This window comes from Petromyzon marinus, chromosome 36 (genome assembly GCF_048934315.1).
Source record: "Petromyzon marinus isolate PM22_M1 ecotype Great Lakes invasive population chromosome 36, UKy_Petmar_22M1.pri1.0, whole genome shotgun sequence".
Classification (NCBI taxonomy): Eukaryota; Metazoa; Chordata; class Hyperoartia; order Petromyzontiformes; family Petromyzontidae; genus Petromyzon; species Petromyzon marinus.
In genome coordinates, this window is record NC_133702.1 from 7,109,434 (window position 1) to 7,129,019 (window position 19,586).

General features: G+C 45.8%; 1 protein-coding gene across 3 annotated transcripts in view; it reads right to left on the bottom strand.

Annotated features, from left to right (window-relative positions):
- Positions 1 to 547: 547 nt before the first annotated feature.
- LOC116949348 (protein Wnt-5b-like) overlaps positions 548 to 19,586 on the bottom strand; it is a 51,487-nt gene continuing 32,448 nt past the window's right edge. For all 3 annotated transcript variants that reach the window (XM_076072067.1, XM_032966558.2, XM_032966557.2), the window contains exons 3-6: positions 14,043 to 14,280; positions 10,538 to 10,785; positions 8,382 to 8,674; positions 548 to 3,669 (exon numbers count right to left, since the gene is read on the bottom strand). In XM_076072067.1, the coding sequence (XP_075928182.1) occupies positions 3,211 to 3,669; positions 8,382 to 8,674; positions 10,538 to 10,785; positions 14,043 to 14,146 (1,104 nt within the window). In that variant the 5' untranslated portion in view covers positions 14,147 to 14,280 and the 3' untranslated portion in view covers positions 548 to 3,210. The remainder of the gene's footprint in view (positions 3,670 to 8,381; positions 8,675 to 10,537; positions 10,786 to 14,042; positions 14,281 to 19,586) is intronic.

Consider the following 19,586-nt stretch of genomic DNA (forward strand, 5'->3'; position numbering starts at 1 on the left):
TGTGTCTATGCTTCCCGACGGCATTCACTAACCCACACAGACCAGGATGGTGAACAATCAACCACCCGTGACCAACATACCGTGTGGAGGCCTTCATTCAGCAGTGGATTGACAAAGGGCTGTACATGTGGCAGAGCGGTGGTTCGCTCACTGCACTATGCACCCTACGACCAGAGTTTGATTTCCAGCCTTGGCCAATAGCAATTGGTGAGTGGGATCAGTTGAGATACCAGTTGAGATGTGGACTACCGTACTCTAGCGGGCAGACCCTCCCCTACCTTTATGGGTGGTCCGAGGGTGGTCACTCATTAACCGCTGCTGCCCTCATTGACCAACATGGCATTGGGAGGCTCTCATCCAGTAATGGATTAACAAATGGCCGTAGAGTATCATAGAAGGAAAACAGTTCACACACTTACCACCACCATCATCATCCACAAGCCTAATACTGTAATTTCTTACCGTGCATTTTGTCCACCATCAAACTCCACACACCACAAGCATTTACACTACAGAAATAAATTCCTGACTGTCACACAGCCATGGGTTGGGTCAATAAGTAGCTATATTTATTTATTTGCCAAAACAATTTATTCATGCTCCACAATGCTGCATCTTTTGGCATATCCTTTAAGTTGTGTGCCGCTGTGAGCTATGACGATGTACAGTCCCGTTAATGTCGTCCAGTCTAAATCGTATCCTACTGCCGCCTTTATTTTCGACAAGTATCCAAAATATAGATAAGAAATTATACATTTGTAGCGTTAAAGGTGACCACAATGAATCCACGTATAAATAAATAAACGGTTACATGCATTATTAAAAATAAATGTGCGTCTGTAAATCAACGGTGGATAGGCGTACGGTGCTGTACGTTTCCATCACCCATTTAATGGGTGTCTTGTCAAACACGTTATTACTGTACTTTGAATGCATACTTATTAAACAAATAAATAAAATGCACTTAACATGCAGTGGCAGGCCTAACCCATTATTGGCACAATTCCATCATCCAAGCTTTAAACAAGGGAGTGGGGGGGAGAGCTTGCAATGGGTCTTACACGTACACATATAGGCAGAACGGGCCTTGTTAATGAAATCAATCTGAGTTTCCAAGTTGAACAATTGTCTCCGAGAAAAAAACCCAACAACAACCCAATAAATTTCGATTTAAAGCTTTCGTGACTGCAAGGATTCATCTTCTTTGGTTCTTTCGGTAAAGTCACGTAGAATGAGAATAAAATAATAAAATAATAAAATAAAATTCTCACGACGTTTCGGCCACAACACAAGCGGCCTTCTTCAGGTGAAAGGAACAGACCTGTCGGGACGACAGAGCTACAATGAGCGCTGCTAAGATTCGCAGCGTCTTTTAAGTTGGTTGAGAGAAGTGAGGCACCTTGACAAAGGGGTTTACATATCAAATAGGAGAATTTAGCATTGAAACAGTTGAGGGATTAGCTTGTGACTGGTCACAGAAATAGCTATGTTAAAGTCAAAGCCTACACATCCACAGAGGCACCTAGTGTATGGACGCCAAAGGGGCTGCAACAACTCAACTATCATACAGTTTTTTTTCACATCGGTTTACTGTATGATAGTTGAGCTGTTGCAGCCCCTTTGGCGTCCATGCACTGGGTGACTTTAACATAGCTATTTCTGTGAACAGTCACAAGCTAATCCCTCAACTGTTTCAATGCTAAATTATCCTGTTTGATATGTAAACCCCTTTGTCAAGGTGCCTCACTTATCTCAACCAGCTTAAAAGACGCTGCGAATCTTAGCAGCGTTCATTGTAGCTCTGTCGTCCCGACAGGTCTGTTCCTTTCACCTGAAGAAGGCCACTTGTGTTGTGGCCGAAACGTCGTGAGAATTTTGTTTTATTTTGTTATTTTATTCTCATTCTACGTGACTTTACCGAAAGAACCGAAGAAGATGAACAACCCAATAAAATGAAATTCGCCGCGTCAATTCTTTGCGATGCAATAACGGTTGCCATTACTTTATAACGTGTTTCGTGTTTGCCCGGTTTGTCTCGTAGAGGGCGCTGGAAGGGTGTGTGCGCGTGAAAAAATGGGGGGAAAAAACATAAACCACAAAGGACCACAACCGTGTCTTGCAAGCCCCGATAGCACAAAATTACACAATTCCCGAGGAACTAACAAAGTTTATCACGCAACAGCGAGAAGTGCTGGCTACCCCAGTGCAAGTCAAGGAAAGGCATCATCCTCAGAACCGTATTATTTACAAAGGCACACAGGGTAGATTTTATTAACGCGGTGTTGTGTTGAGTCCAATGCCAGCTATTGCTGTTTGGTATGGGGATGCAAAACGATTCGGGATTCTCTTCTGGTCTATTAAGTGAAATAAATCTAGGAACGTTTCATATACCACCGTACCGTTTCACTTTAGAAAATAAGGCTTTGGTCTATGCTAGAATATATATTTAATAGATTGTTTAATTACTTAATATGATAGTTCAGCTTTACAAACAGTTTATGTAAAAAAAGCAGAGAATGTTCTTTGGTTTGTCAACCTACCATTTAAACATTTTCAGTTACAATGGGCAATACATATATACCCATTTATTTCGAAGCATTTTCCAGCTTTTGAAAAATTAAGGACAACCATCTCATTGCAAGTTTGTCCACTGATGGGGTACAAACATGACCAAAAAAACCCCCCAACTCGTTGTGTATTTCTGTGAATGCACCTGGCCGCAATTAAATAAAAAAGTCTTTTTTCCCCTCTTCTTACTTCTCAAACGAAAACTTTTTTTCACGTGCCAGTGCTCAAATATCCGCTCCCACGTTGCAACTCGCAATGTCCATCCATGACGAGCACAGCCGCGATCCAGCAGTTAAGAGGCACGTGTGCGCAAGCTCACTCAAGCTGCCTGCTGGGGTTTTCTCTCTCAGATTTGCTTCAGTTGCTTGTACGGGAGCGAGCGCTCAAGAACAACATCAGTCTTCGAGATTTTTTTCTTTCCCCTCTCCTGCGCTGTTCTGCTCCAGTTGCTCCAGAGTGGCGGTCGTGGGTTACGCAGAGCGGTGGGGAATGGCGGGCAGGGTGGTGGGGTTGTCGGGGGAAGGCAGTTTTTTTTTTTTGGGGGGGGGGGGGTCATGTTTGGGAGTCGGGTGGCGGTTGCGGCGAGGAGGTGGAGGAAGTCCGAAAATGAGCGAGGAACGGAGCCCAAAACGGCCACCGCCGCTATTTGCACACGAACCTGTCCACGACCGACGTGCACTTCTTGCACTTGACGTAGCAGCACCAGTGGAACTTGCAGTTGCAGCGCTCCACCACGGTCGCTTTGAAGTGGTCGTAGCCGCGGCCGCAGCACATGAGCTCGCAGCCGTCCATGCCCTCCGACGTCTTGTTGCACGAGCGGCCTGCCGTGCCCAGCGAGCCCGTCGTCTCGTTGCGCACGCAGTAGTCCGGGCTCGCGTCCACGTGCACCAGATTGTCGACGGACGGCGGGCTGAACTTGCGGCTGGCCGGCTCCAGGTTGCCGCGGCGTCCCAGGCGCACGGCCGACGCGCTGTCGTACTTCTCCTTGAGCTCCTTGCCCACCTTGCGGAAATCGGCGAGCTGCAGCCAGCACGTCTTGAGCGAACACGAGCCCGACACGCCGTGGCACTTGCAAGCCACGTCCGCCAAGCGGTAGACGGCCTGGCGGGGGTGGAGGGGTGGTTGTCGCGCCCGAGGGTTTAGGGAGTTTTTTTTTTTGGGGAGGGCCGGGGGGAGGGCCGGGGGAGAGAAGGGAGAGGGCATCGAGGTGGATTACGGAGGAGAGGGAAACAAATGCTCTCGAGCCATTTAGAAGGGGGAAAACATGAACATTGCGCCGAGGCATTATTGTATGAGAGTGGAAACATGCGGCAAATGTCCTGTCACTTTTCTATTGACCGTATTCCAAACATGTGACTGAAGGAAACCCAGAATACGTTATTACCATGCTCGAAAAAAAGAAATGCATGAAATAGTAGTACTATAAAGCATATTTCCATGAATAATTTAAGCCAGCTACAAAGTCTGTAATTATTTGCATTTTTGCTAAATGGGCCACTGCTGAAGCTGCATCCATCCACTCGCTAATGTTTGGAAAGGAACTTTACCGGCCGTCATCTCCGCTCTCGCTCACCACAATGCCCGATTCAAAGCCCCCCACCCCCCCCCCCCAGCTGTTCGTCATTACCCCTCGGCGTTTGCAATTCACGCACAAATTCACATTGTATCCACACGAGGAACTGATTAACTCGGAGCGTGTCATTGTGCACTTTTCCCGTAGAGGCTCCCAGTGCTCAAAGCATGAATTCATGCGCTCTGCCCTGCAAGCTAGCCTTACAGAGGCACCTACAGACATTGTCCACAGCACATGCATTCAATAAGAGACAAGGCGTGCACTGTCCCGTGGTGCACTATTCATAATGTTTTGTCTTGAGAGTCATGAATACGTTTTGGAATGTATTGAGTTGATGATTGAACATTTTCTGTAAATGACCCACGATAAATGTTTGTTCATGATTAAAGTTATCTTCGTATTAGACGGTCAACATCAGTATCAAGTTAATTCTAAATCGGTTCTGGGATCCACCTTCACCAACTGGGCAAATATGGCCAAAACAATCGCTGCAAATGACGTTGCCTGTAGGGCCTTTAGCCATCAGTGGACTTAAGTAGTTTCTGCAGGGTGCAGTTCTGTATGATCAAAAACACCGCAGTATATACGTAACCGTGTAAGGCTCTCCCCTGTTGAACAATGTTGAGTACTGTACGTCTTCCCAATATATTGCGATAGTGTTGCTCTTCTGTAATACTGTATCGTACTAATAATTCAGAATGTGTAACTTGCACAGTTAGCATTCACTCTCAGGGAGTGATAGACTTATTTACAAGCACCGGAAGCCACAGACAAGCAAAGTAGGATGGCAGCCAGAACCCAAGCTCTGTGGTCCTATTTTGGGACGTTTGTATAAAGGCCTCGATTGGCCAATCAGAGTTGTGGGTTTAGAGAGCGTCCTTTAATCCTTATGCGGTCCCACTCACTTTAAGCTCTCCTCACAATTGGCAATAGCCAACGGAGATCCCAGCTATGCACTTTGTAGCGGACCCGTCACCCCCTATCGCACTGTATTGACACCTCTGTTGGGCAATAATCAGGTAATGATATGAATTGATGACACGTTACGACTGCATGTTTTGATACGTATTATCGGCTTACTTAGGGTATTTTTTGTTTCAGTGTATGAACAAACATATCATATCCGCACCTTCGATTTGCACGCTTGGTTACGTACGGTGCGAAAGAAGTTCAACATATAGTAACATACATGTTACAATTATGGTCTCATTCGGACGTTATACTAATATTTTTCTGCTTGTTTTCTCAGGAAAGTCTCACTGAGTCTCACGGCTCTTTTTCAGGATGGTCCTGCCAAATTGTCGCAGTACGGGGGGTGGGGGCGATAATTTATAAGTATAATTCCAACCTGGTAATTTGCAAGAAAATGTGTTTTAATTCGACAAATTTGGAACGTGACGTCGGAACGCAGCGGTCTGGGCTTGTAATCCTGTGCGCCCAGGAAACAATGGAACGTTGGGCAAACGTTGGTCCAACGGGTTCAATTGCATGCCAAGGCTGGCTCAACGTTGCATGTTGACGGGCCTCGTGCTAATAGCAGGTGAAGCAACAAAAACGAAGATCTGTTGTTGTCAGTCGTGCACCCAGCTAACCGTTTTGGAAAAGGGGAGATGGTTTACACTCGAAAACAATGCCACTCATTTCAGGCATCAACGACGATTTGCATGCATTGTAAATGATGCTTTCATTATACACACAGAGTTGGTGATCTGTGCCTAACGCCTGACACTGTACGATGTGTGTACCCGCTGGGTAGGCTACGTGGATTTTCATGCAATTGAAAATATTTGTTTTGGTTTTTTTCATGAGAGGATTATATATATTAAAAAAATTGTAACTGAATATTAGTTTGTTACAAGAATAATACATTTTCTCCAGAAATCTACATGTAGTTTTGATGATCTGTGCTTAGTGCCTGACACTGTAACGCTGTATGTAACGTTGGGTAGGCTACGTAGATCCGAGTAACGTCCAAATCATTATCCAGTAGAATTTCTTGCACCACTCCACTAACACCTTCCGGGAATGCCACCTCATGAATTCGTTTTAGAAAAAAGGAACCATTGCAATGCAAATACGAAATCTCAACCCCAAAAAGAGATTATGCAATGGTACACGTCTAGCGATTCGTTAGTGCTGACTCAACAAAATTCATCTCAAGGTAAACCTTTGAGAGATGATCATCAATTTACACCAAATGTGATATATAAAGAAATGTTTGATTAAATAACTTCAATACAATTTTTACATTTGAGTCTTTTTCATTGAATCTTTTTTTTATCAACCCGTTGTATGACGACCAACGACACTAGTTGTATAATATTATGTGCCAGCGTCCTAATACGAATGGTCTCAATTTGTAAAATTAATCGCAATTCAGTTGATTGAGAAACACAGAGATCGTCGCCCCCTACTGCAAAAACTTAGCAAAATCCCTCCGGAAAAATAGTGGGGACTCGGTAAGCCTTTTCTGGGTTCATGAGCCGAGGAATAATAATAAAGGGAGGTCTGGACCGCCCTACTCAACGTGTTGCCGCCGCGACCCTCACCAGGACAAGCGGACTGAGAAAGGAACGAGCGTGATTTGGTGATGCTGCTGCATTTGGAAGTGGTACACCAGAACATATATACAACACACACATTCGTCAATAACACTGCCTTCGTTATGAAGAAGGGACCTTGCCCAAAACGTTGCCGATTATATACAGTATATACATTTCTCCTTTAAAGGCCGCGTTATTAGCGAACGTGTTGAGTTGTTTTATTATTATTATTTCGAACAGGAAACTCAGCACCTGGGAAATTATCTCTTTTGCGGTTCAGTTGGCCTCTCTATACCACACCGTTTTGCTGGAGTTGTCAATAATATCAGCAACAACAGTGTGATCAGTAATGTATCACTGTTAATGAATGCATTTTGTTTAACCAGAGATATATAACTCTGTTGGTTTTACAAGAGGCGCCTGATACATGTGTAGTGACGACAGGGACGGTCGGACTTGAGGCAACACGCGTTTATTTACACTTAAGGATATACAGCTTATACTCGAAGAGGTAGCAGCCCCTTCACCCGTTCTCTCAAGGGAAGTATTCCCAAGCTAGCTCCCACCTATCTTCACACCCCTCCTCTCAAGGAGACCATCTGACCTGGCCCAGCCAAGGCACAGGTCCCGACCACCAGCCACCCGAATTCGGCCCTTAGAAGGACATCGACCTTCGCGGCTCTGGGGTCGCACCACTGGCTTGCTCTGTCCGGCCATTAGAAGGGCAGCGATCCAGAGGAGTCCCAGGGTCTGGCTAGCTGGTCTTCAGTCTTCAACTGGTTCTTCTTCTTCTTGACTCCTTCCCAACTGCCTCCCGCTCTCGAGCTCCCGTCTTTTATACGATTTCCCACCGAGGGGCGGGGGTTCTGTGGGATTCCAGCACCACATCCCCCTCCCCTCGGAACCCCTCCCCTCGAGAGGGGAGGGGTTCCGAGGGATCGTAGCACCACATCCCCCTCCCCTCGAGAGGGGAGGGGTTCCGAGGGATCGTAGCACCACATCCCCCTCTCCTCGAGAGGGGCCCCGGCTAGGGGTGTGTCACAACCGCCCCGCACAGGTAAGTAATGGGAGTTAGCCGGCGTTGGTGTGTGCGCGTGTCAATACCACCACCACCACACATGTCCTGCGTTGTATTTTTGTAGTAGTCAAGAGGCAAGTAGTATAATTTTTGTGGGGGTATTTGGCTTGTGATCAGTAACGCATTACTATTGCTATGGACCGTATTGTAAACCAGTGTGTTCTGCACTCCTTCAACAGAGCAATTGAAAAACTACACGAACTCTCTCGCCTGAAGCCCTCTTGTCGTAGCTGGCAGACCTCGACATTGACATTTAGCTCCTGGGTGGGTGGGTGAGTGGGTGGGTGATGAATCAGTGGGTGGGTGGTGAGTGGATGGGGTGGATGGGTGGGTGGTGAGTGGATGGGTGGGTGGGTAAGTATGTGGGTGGGTGGGTGAGTGGTGGGTAATGAATCAGTGGGTGGGTGGTGAGTGTACGGGTGGTTGAAAGCGACTGGCTACGTACATGTATGTTGAACTTATTTCACACCGTACGTAGCCAAACCGTGCGAATTAGAGGTGCAGGAGAAGGACAACAAACTAAACGCAAAAAAAGAGATGGGTGGACAGTTGAGTAAACAACAACAACAACGACGACGACGACGACAAGGGGCAATTACCCACAGAGCATCGGACTCACCCGGCGGCCCGCCTCGTTGTTGTGCAGGTTCATGAGAGCGCGCGCGTTCTCGGCGGAGGCGCGCGCGTAGTGCTGCTCGCGCTCGCGCGCGTCCACGAACTCCTTGGCGAAGCGGTAGCCGTACTCGAGGTTGTCGCCGCAGCCGCCCCACAGCCAGTCGCGCTCCAGGTCAGGCGGACGCGCCGCCCGGCTGCAGCCGCACGTGGCCAGCTCTCCCTCGCGGCACGCGCGCGCCACCGCGTTCACCACGCCCGCCGCCGAGACGGCGTAGGCGAACGCCGTCTCGCGGCTCCCTGCCCGCGCGTTGCACGCAACGTAACGTGTTGGGGACGCGATCCACGACTCGTACCGGCGCAGGTAAACAGACCGCGCCCGTTATCCGTGATGCAACATTGCCGGAATCGCGAATGGTCGAACGAAAAATGCGCGCAGAAAAAAAAACTCCAACCGAATAGTCACTTTTCTCGAAAGACAAATCCGTGAATGAAGAGTTATTACGGTATTTAACTTAGTTTTCTCTGAGTTGAGTTTATCCTCAGAACTCATGAATAATAATAAAAATATATTTGATTTGACACGTAAGAAACGCATATTCGTTTCATAAATAAACGTATACCTGCAGCATACCTCTAGTGTAGGATACGCGCCAATTTCTGATACCAGGCAGTGCATTGCGAGCTGTGAAATTTTCTAATGGAAACATCTCGTGACTTAGCAGGACAAATGGAATGTCAGTCATTTGGCTTGTGGGTAAACCTTAAGATGTTTGTCCAGTTTTCTGGCTCTCTTTATTGTGCCTCCACATTTGCAACTTCATTACTCATCATCATGCCTTCTCCAGTAGTGCAGCCAATAATAACGACCAATTTAGTGTAATAATTTCGACTTGTAATGCACGCTGATCGGTATTCACTCCCATAGAGAGACGACTCAGAGGTGCAAGGAGGAACCACAGCCAAGAAGGAAGGCAGCAGCCACGCGGCTAGCCGGTAGCAACAATTGCCCAAGCTCTATGGTCCTCTATATATAAAGGTAAAATATTTTTTACTTTACAAGGTAAGGCCCACTGTGCTATACAGGTCGTTTTCAGGCATGCATAGCCACTACCGCTTGGCTAAATTATACTCGCTCAGGGAATCTGGAACGCTTTCCCGCTCCGCATTACGAAGCGTTCGAGCTCCCTCCGCCACCTTCAAGAGTCAGCTTAAGGCAGACTGTATTCTTGGTAAAGGGCAGGTATGTATGTTGAACTTCTTTCGCACCGTACGTAGCCAACTGTGCTAACCGAAGATGCAGGAGAAGGACAACAAACTATACGCAAAAAGCAGTTCTAAAGAAATGAGCTTTCACTCTAAATGATTTGAAAGTGCATAGCTCCAATTGCTTCCTAGTATCAGAAAGAAGAGCGTTCCAGACAGCCGCAGAAGCGAACGTGAAAGGGCGTGATGCAGTGACTCTCATCGCATGATGATTTATGCTCCTTAGCATGTATCGATGCATTGATGCATCGATTTGAATTGATTTTTTCACAATATATGTGCACGTAATTGTAGGTGATAAATGTATGATTTATGATGAATGCTCATTTTATACTAATCTTGCATTCAAGTCAATGGAGTGAACAACGATGTACGAACAAGATAAATATTAATGTGAAACAATACAATATAATGGTGAAAATTAGACAAAAGTAGGAATTGATACTATAATCTAACGGTGACTTCAATTGACAATTTTGCTGAGACAACTGGCAAACCAATCGTGACGTCTGAAAATTTTATTGTAACAATCTCTGTGGAGATTAATCATTAGACTTTGCTGGTTGCTGGGAGTCCCATTCTGCTAGGTGACATTGTAAGCCATGTCTCTCTCTGATGTTCCATGATAATAATGAGTGAGTGAGTGGTGGGTGAATGAATGAGTGAGAGGGTGAGTGAGAGGCCTTGTGAGTGAATGAGCAGATGGGTACGTGGTTCTTTGGGTGGGTGTGTGACTAAGTGCGAGTTGATGGTGGGGTGAGTGAGTGGGTGAGAGGGTGAAAGGGAGAGTGAGTGAGTGGGTGAGTAAGTGAAAGGGAGGGAGGGTACGTGTCTGGGTGGGTGAGCAAGTAGGTGAGCGGGTGAATGAAGATGAAATTGAGTCAGCGAGCGACTGACCTATCTGGGTGAGCCGCCCAAAGACGGAGTCGCTGTCCGCGGTGCTGCAGTTCCAGCGGCGGTTACGGAACTGGTGCTGGCACTCGCGGATGGCGAGGCGTGCCCCGTCCCCGATGTGCACCACGTGGTCCTGGTAGAGCTGGCACAGCTTACGCTGGCCTTGAGACAGCCCCACCAGCTGCGAGCACAGCGGCTGTGCTCCCAGCAGGTACAGCTCCGGGCGCTGCAAAGGATTCATGGCCAGCGACCTTGCCGGGCAGGGCGTGGAACGACAAAGGGGAGGGCGTTACGGAAACATGGGGTCAAGATGGTCAGCAGTCAACCTCGAGAGGGTATTTGAGCTATTCTTATTTAATGGTAAAGGTGCCGTCATGCAACTGCTCCATCAAGACACTCTTAGCGGAAACACATTCCTGCGGAGGGAGCTGGTAGGAACGTTGGGTTGCTCGGTCAATGGCCAGGGTCAACGGCGGCACCACGTGGTGTATTACGCAAATATGCCCGACTGTGAGGGCGGGCACAAGCCGGCGTGAGTAGGTTAAACGTTGAGTTTTATAAGGGCACCACGGAGTGACCAGCCCCTCCCCACCCAACTCCACCCCTCCCACCCCCCACCCAGCCGCACCCAGCCCCTCCCCACCCTCCCCACCCAACCCCACCCCTCCCACCCCCCACCCAGCCCCACCCAGCCCCACACTCCCCACCCAGCCCCTCCCCACCCTCCCCACCCAGCCCCTCCCCACCCTCCCCTCCCATACAGCCCCACCCCTCCCATTTTTGAATGCACGACGGACGGACGGACACAATAATCCCCTGTGGGCTGGTGTAACCAGGAGGTTCCTAGCAGTATAACCTCCATTGGAGACAGGCGAAAGAGATCTATAGGGTATTTGTGCTACTCTTCCATACTGGTCGGACACCTTAGAAGAGGCTTCAAGATCAAGTGTATTTTGTTTGAACAGGTGAGAACACAAGAGACCATAATAGTCTCATTTGCAAGGGTAACCTGGGGCATTACTCTGGCAGTAGCGGGTGATGATTCATGTGTATACTGCCAAGTGAGTAATTGATTTCGATTTAAAGCTTTCGTGACTGCAATGATTCATCTTCTTTGGTTCTTTCGGTAAAGTCACGTAGAATGAGAATAAAATAATAAATTGATAAAATAAAATAACACAATAATATTCTCACATTCTCACATGAGAATATTATTGTTATTGTATTTTATCAATTTATTATTTTATTCTCATTCTACGTGACTTTACCGAAAGAACCAAAGAAGATGAGTAATTGATGTGTGAGTACAAAGACAAAGATTCCCCATATAGCTTTAACAAACTGTTGGGGCAGGTGCTGTTAGCGAGTACTTATCAGGACCGGAACGGCACACGAGGGGGTGGGTAGCCAGCACCATGCCCGGTCGCATTTGTCTCCCCAGTGGATATATTTACACATTGCATCAGGTACTCATTTTAGGCTGAGTCGACCTAGGGAATCCCCAGAACCGATTCAGATAATCATCACGGGTGTTGGCCGTAAGCGGGAATTGAAGTCGGGTGGCCGGGTTCGTAGCGCAGCGTGTGAGTAGTCACACTTTTATCTGCCACGCGCGTTCTGCTGAATGACTAACTGCTGTGTGGTTGGACGTGGGGGTGGATTTAAGAAAATTGCTCCATTGTCACAACTGTTGTGCTGGCAGATCGAAATGGCGACCTCTATTGCCAGTCCATTGTGGTGACCATAACCATGGCAGCATATGCAGTGTACACAATAAAAACACACCATGAGGACATATATTCAGTGTCTCTACTGTATATCACTGCTTTAACAACACATTCCAATGAGAATACAATTTTCATTATTTCGCGCTAAATCATTTACCAAATAAATACATATAAAAAATAGATCTTGACAGAGTAACACTGGCGGGGGAGGTGGGCGGGGGGTATGACATCTTTCACGGAGTCAATAAGTTTACAATTCAGAGCATCTGCGTTGAATAATTCATTCAAATACGATCACGAAGCCTTAGTCCCTCGGTGCTTCTCGCGTGCTCGAATGTACACAGCAAGCCCTCTGACTTGAGCGCAATTTGTGGAGGCAGACATTGAAATATTAACACGCTTGCAGAAAGGCAGCAGCCTCTGCCTGCGACCTGAAATAGCCGGGCTTACGTATCGGAACGCATTCGCTGAGCGGCAACCTGAAATATAAAGCTTCTTAAATATCGCACCGTGGCGCTCGGGGAAACAAGAATCTCTCGCCATGTGTAGGCTGAGAGTGATTAGAGTGCACAATTGTGGGGGGCCATGGGACGCAACCAACACGCCCGTCTGTACCTTGACGAATAATGTTTTGTATCAGTTTACACGCTATGTGCCCCGTGTAGTATAAGAGGTGGTGAAACACATTTTCCTCAACGTTTTTTTAAATAACAACCACTCGCGATATTTATTTTGGATTACATGCACCCCTAAGATAAGTTAACCTATCTCTGCGGTTTGTAGTCTAATATGAAATTAGATGGCTACCAAAATAAGCATAATTTTGCAATACGGAAACTTAGAAAAAACGCAGTACCCTGTTTTACAAACATTTAGAAAAGCCTGGAATATATCGTTGATACAACCAGAGCATTTAATTGGATGCATAATTGTTTTTTTAAACCATCCAAAAGATATCAGGTATAAGTGTAGGAAAACAGCAACAAAATACATCTCCATGGCTACTGAATAAACAGCACAACATCTTTATCACCTTCGGAGAACTGTAGTTCATGAGTTTACCCAAAGCCCTGAGCTTGCATACAGAGATGCAAAGTAATATTGAAACAAGGCTCCATATTAAAGTTTAAATTTTAAACCAATGACAAAATTTATTCATTGCATTAGACCACCGTTTTGCCGAGATAAAATGTGAAAATAGTTGAGTCCGCCCATGCCTTGGTAGGCTTTAAACCCTGCTCGAAATTTGCATGCGACGACGATTCTGAAATACTTCCAAGCATAATAAATGACATTCCCTTTGGCGGGTGGCTTGCTAGTGTCACGCCACAGCCGGATGTCAAGTTAACACCCCACGGGCGTCAATGAGCCCAAGATAAACGAAAGGCGCAGGCTCGTAACTCACCCCTGCTACTGCGGCTGCCGGTGGTGGTGGCGGTGGCAGAGGTGTTGTGCAGGGTCTCAGCCACCGTGGGTATTGTGGGTGAACGGGCACCCACACCATTTTAGTTATGACATTTGAAAAAAAAAATCACAGCCTTTTTTTTATCCGTATTTTCTCCTTTCAACAAGGTTACAGATGCTGATTGTGCCGACGGACAAGCTTTTAAATTTACTTGGCAGCTTGCTAATATGTAGTCGGCTCGTTACAGAGTCAGTAACCAGTGGTTTCTTAGCCTTAATATAATTACAGTTCGGTCGAAGTCCTGTAATCCATGACGAAGCGCGGGGGCCACTGGGCAGGCAAAATCAGTGCCGAGGCGTCTTAACGATGCACTCACCACCACTCGCTGGCGTCCACGCAGGCTCGGTGGCAGAGTAGCAGCAGGAGCAGTACCAGAAAGGCGGGTAGCAGCAACAGGAGCGGAGATCTGTGGGGACCCATGGTCACTGCTGGAGCCCTGGAGGGCTCTCTCTGTCAAGAGGTGCGTCCTCTGAGAGAGTCGGAGCAGCGCGGGAGGGGCCCGTTGAGGGTGGGGCGGCGTGTCGGCGAGCTCCTCCAGAGAGACCCAGACGTATCTGTAAGAGGAGAACAAGGCTTAATGCAGCCAGCAAGCTCCGTGTGCCATTGCACAGACCTCCGGTTAGCACGATTGGTTACGTACGGCGCGAACGAAGTTCAACATAAATTCATACAGACGCATCTAGCCCATGTCAGCATGGCCCAGAAAACGGTTGCGCTCAAAACGCAAGTAAATTACTCGCAGTTGCGTGAAAATAGAATGATATATTTTTTAGTAACCATATATTACAATATAAATAATCGTATAGCATTAATGGTTACCTGCTTGACCGTATGTAAATATAAGGTAGGAAGTGCAATGCATTAACTGCAATGTGTCAATGCAAATTAACAAATATCACCTTATTACACTAGATCGCAATTAATGTACGAGCAAGTAAAACAATCTCCTGCAATGTGATGGCTGGGTGGCTCAGAGATCAGAGCTGTGAGCTGGCGCCAATAGAATCCTGGGATTGAATTCATGCAGTCACCCGTGATTAAGCAGGCTTGTCAAGTGTAGCGAATTGATGATCTCGGACCCATTCACCAATGACTACATCCTAAAAACCCATAATATTAAAATTATCGTTTTCATCTTCTTTTTTTGAAAATGTCAGCAGTGAAAATTTTACATTTTGGTTTGTCACAGGACAAACATCAAACTTATAGCAGAGTAAATGTAAATGTGTGTTCCCTGTTACGTAAAGATGAACAAGCCACTTTAAGAGTTGTTTTCAGAATAGCTTCTGTGAAAAATTATTGTGCAGCCATTCTCGGACATAGGGTGGTCCCACTGCTTGTTGAGATATCTGAACGTCTCATGAAAATGATGCCAATAATGCACCAAGAAAAAAATGTACACGTTAAAATAGTGAACGGTAAAAACCTTCATACATTTTGATATTTATTTGAACAAAAATTGATGTCTGCAAGGACACCAGAATAAAAAAAAAATACATCTGGTAAAATTCCATTGTGCCTCTCTCCAGAGTATTTTTCTTTTTCATTCGGGCTGCGCGGATTTGTTCCCATAGGCCTCTGAACCCAGCTGGTTGGTTCCACGTCCTGGGCCCCCGTGCAATCTGCTCCATCTAAATATAAACCGTAGACATTTGTTTACCGAGCGGGGCCAGGGTTGTCCAGCGCGTGCGCGCGCGCCAGGCAGGTGCTCCTGCCATCAGCCGCGGCCACTGTGCCCACTCGGGTGATTCCACCCCCCCCACCTTCCCCACCGCCGCTAAAATCCACTCACTGTGAATCGCTGAGGGCCCTACCCGCGGTGAGGAGTGTGGGCTGCCCATGTTGCTCAAGCTGTTACTTTAAAAGTCAGACGCGACCCAGAAAATAAGTTCCTTTTTGTTGTTGTTGAGTTTGTTGTCGAAAGCAAAGTGCAAAACGTGATGCCTTGCAATAAGCTATCTATTTGGTTGTTTGGACATCTTGACAGCTTGTTTTATTGCCAGGAAGGGTAAAACCTTTTCTTATATTTTTCATAATTGTGATACTGCCAATAAATGTCCCATAGATACAACTTTATTTAGAGCCAGGTGAGTGCCCACTGAGACTATACGCCCTATATTTTTTATTAACTGGAGACCCTGCTCACAATCAGATGACACAGAACTGCGATTAAAAGAGAGAGAGAGAGAGCAAACCAGGCGGCCTACATACGCAAAATTCAGTAAATCCAAAATATATATCACCCATTATATTGAGCAACTAAGTGCGATACAGTTTAATCTCGAACTTAATATTTCAACAGATATATATAAACCAAAGTTGAGCTTCGAACCATATCATCTAACAAGATCTCTAAGGCTAAGCAGGGAAAAGATGCCATGCCATAGGCGGCTGCGCCAGCTGTACTTTGCGGTGGTCGATGCATTACAACATACTGTTGTGCTGTGCTTCTATGCTGCCGCGTCTATTACGCTCTCCGTCTCAATCGTCTTGAGCCCAAATTGTCTGTGGAGGCACATAGGTTCCCAGCCATCAAGCACGGGTTTGCAGGCACACCCCGCACTGGCAGTCGAGAGCCGAACATAGCAAGGTGCGGAGGTTGTGCCCACAATGAAACGGAACTCTTTTGTGTCAACTGCTTGGACGCCCGCAGCTGTTGTAGCTGCTGCTGCTGCCGTTGTGTGGATGTCGGTAGTTCCCACGCGGTGTTTGCTGCCTGTATTACCACGTGATCCCACATGGTGGCACCAAGCATACGCATGCTGAACATGGCCCGCACAGTTTTCGTTGCATTCATTCGTCGGCCGTTCATTATTACAGTGTTCAAAAAAAATTGTTCCCCGGTACTAAGTGTTATTTCCTAATTGCTTATGCCTCAAAAGTACAAAAAAATGGCTAATAATCCCCACAAACTTTGCTTTTGTGACCAGGGCAGTGATATTTTATAATGTACCTATTTTTAATGAGAAAACGGGCGAATTTGTGTCTTTTCGTTCACATAAAGTCAGAAAAAAACAACACATTAATCAAAATGAGCATGTATTTATACTAAAGTAATACAAAAAGATGTAGGCACCAAGGCGCACTACCACAGGCGGGACTGGCCACAGCGGACCGAGTTCTCTGTGGGGAGGAACAACGTCAAGTGGAGAGCCACTGGTGGACCCCCGGAAGGTGCTGATGCCCCCACTGCACATCAAATTGGGCCTTATGAAACAATTTGTCAGAGCCGTAGATAAGGAGTCGGCAGCCTTCAAGTACCTTGAAGACTTCTTCCCTAAGCTGTCTGAGGCAAAGGTCAAAGCCGGTGTCTTCGTCGGACCACAGATAAAGAAGATCCTGGAGTGCAATGAATTCCCCAAGAAGCTCACTAGTAAGGAGAAAGCGGCTTGGAACAGCTTTGTCGCAGTGGTTCGTGGCTTCCCGGGCATGCACAAGGTCGAAAACTATGTGGAGCTGGTTGGGACTGGTGAAGAACTATGGCACAATGGGCTGTAGGATGTCCCTCAAAGTCCATATCCTTGATGCTCATCTTGATACATTCAAGGAGAACATGGGAGCGTACTCGGAGGAGCAAGGCGAGCGCTTCCACCAGGATATACTGGACTTTCAACGCCGCTACCAAGGACAGTAGAACGAGAACATGATGGGAGACTACATTTGGGGGCTGATTCGTGAAAGTGATTTACAGTTTAATCGTAAATCTCGAAAAACTACTCACTTTTAAATATTTTGTAGTCAGTTTTGTGTTACTTTAGTATAAATACATTTTACTTTAGATTCATATGTTGTTTTTTTATGACTTTATGTGAACGAAAAGACACACATTCGCTTGTTTTCTCATTGAAAATAGGTACATTTCAAAATATCACTATCCTGATCACAAAAGCATAGTTTGTGGGGAATAATATCAATTTTCATTATGAGACCACCTTTGCCAGAAACAAGATATAGGAATAGGTTTTACCCTTTTAACTGGCACAAAAATTGACACCTTTATGCAAGGCATCATGTTTGCAATAACCACAACACAAGCAGTCAAAATGCAAACAAAAAAGACAACTCTGATAATAATATGCACTGTCCTTGAATTTGATTGGTCCACACCCGAGACAGCTTTTACTTAGAGCCTAGTCTCTATTGGTGTTGGACCAGAAGACGCCAAAAGGCGTACAACTCAAAAACAGCGCACTATCAGAGTATTGAGGGCTCGGGGTGAGCATTTACATTATGAGACCTCCTTTGCCAGAAACAAGATATAGGAATAGGTTTTACCCTTTCAACTGGCACAAAAACTGACACCTTTATGCAAGGCATCATGTTTGCAATAACCACAACACAAGCAGTCAAAATGCAAACAAGAAAGACAACTCTGATAATAATATGCACTGTCCTTGAATTTGATTGGTCCACACCCGAGACAGCTTTTCTTAGAGCCTAGTCTCTATTGGTGTTGGACCAGAAGACGCCAAAAGGCGTACAACTCAAAAACAGCCCTCAATACTCTGATAGTGCGCTGTTTTTGAGTTGTACGCCTTTTGGCGTCTTCTGGTCCAACACCAATGGCGACTAGGCTCTAAGAAAAGCTGTCTCGGGTGTGGACCAATCAAATTCAAGGACAGTGCATATTATTATCAGAGTTGTCATTTTTGTTTGCATTTTGACTGCTTGTGTTGTGGTTATTGCAAACATGATGCCTTGAATAAAGGTGTCAGTTTTTGTGCCAGTTAAAAGGGTAAAACCTATTCCTATATCCAATATCAATTTTATATACTTTTTAGGCATGAGCAATTACGAAATAACATTTACTACCCAGGAACAAAAATTGTGTTACATCGTGTTATTCTCAAGCTCACAATGGTACAGCAAAGCCCCCCCCCACCCCCTTACTTCCGTGCTCAGACCTCACGACCACTATCACGAACGCCCCCCTGAGCCACACATTCACGGACACAAACACATCGACAAAAGAGGTCTTCTAGTTTTTTCGCATTGAAATCTTGTAAGCAAATGTTTACATCTTTCAAGTTTGTTTTGAACAGAATATTCCCAGGGATGAATGTCTCACTCGGTATATCCATGAACGCTGCAGAAGCTGGCTTGGAAAAGGGATTATTAAGCATAAGGCACTACCACAAGGGTAATAATGTATTAATATCCATTAGAATCATACTTTATTGTATGGTATATTTCTATAACCATATGCACAGGTTTAAAATTAAATTATAATTCAAAAAATAATAAAGAAAAAATAATTCATGGACTAGTGTTCTGGGGTTTTCTGGCTTATATTAAGCACTGCACATACTTTTACCCAAATGTACCATCTGGATGATATACCAATGCCCAAATGTCTGGTTGTCAATGTGTTTGGACAACATTTGGATCCCTCTTCTTAAAAACAAATATTCATAATATCTTAAACGTCTCAATGCCCATTCGTCCGAACCTCATCAGGAATTTTGACAATGGGAAATGTGGGTAAAAAAAATGTGTGTGCGGTCATTGTTAGCAATGCTGAGACAATGAACATTTTGCAGCTTTATAATCTGGTTTAATCTTAAATCCTGGGATTTAAACCCAGGATTTTCATCGGCCCTGGCTCAGTCCTTGTGACAAAGACGCAAAGCTCTCCTCCGCATGTTCCGCTCGCTCACTGAATGGAAGACTATTTTACTTTCTAAAATATCCCACGAAGAAGCAGAAGATCACCGGCAAGCGTGACAAATGTGAACGAGTAACATATAATTTTTTTTTTATGCCAGCAGACGAACAATTGTACGAGTCCTATCCACGTCCGCCCACTGTTTAAATTCTGCTCCATGCTATAGACTTGTGATTTAAAAAAAATATATATATA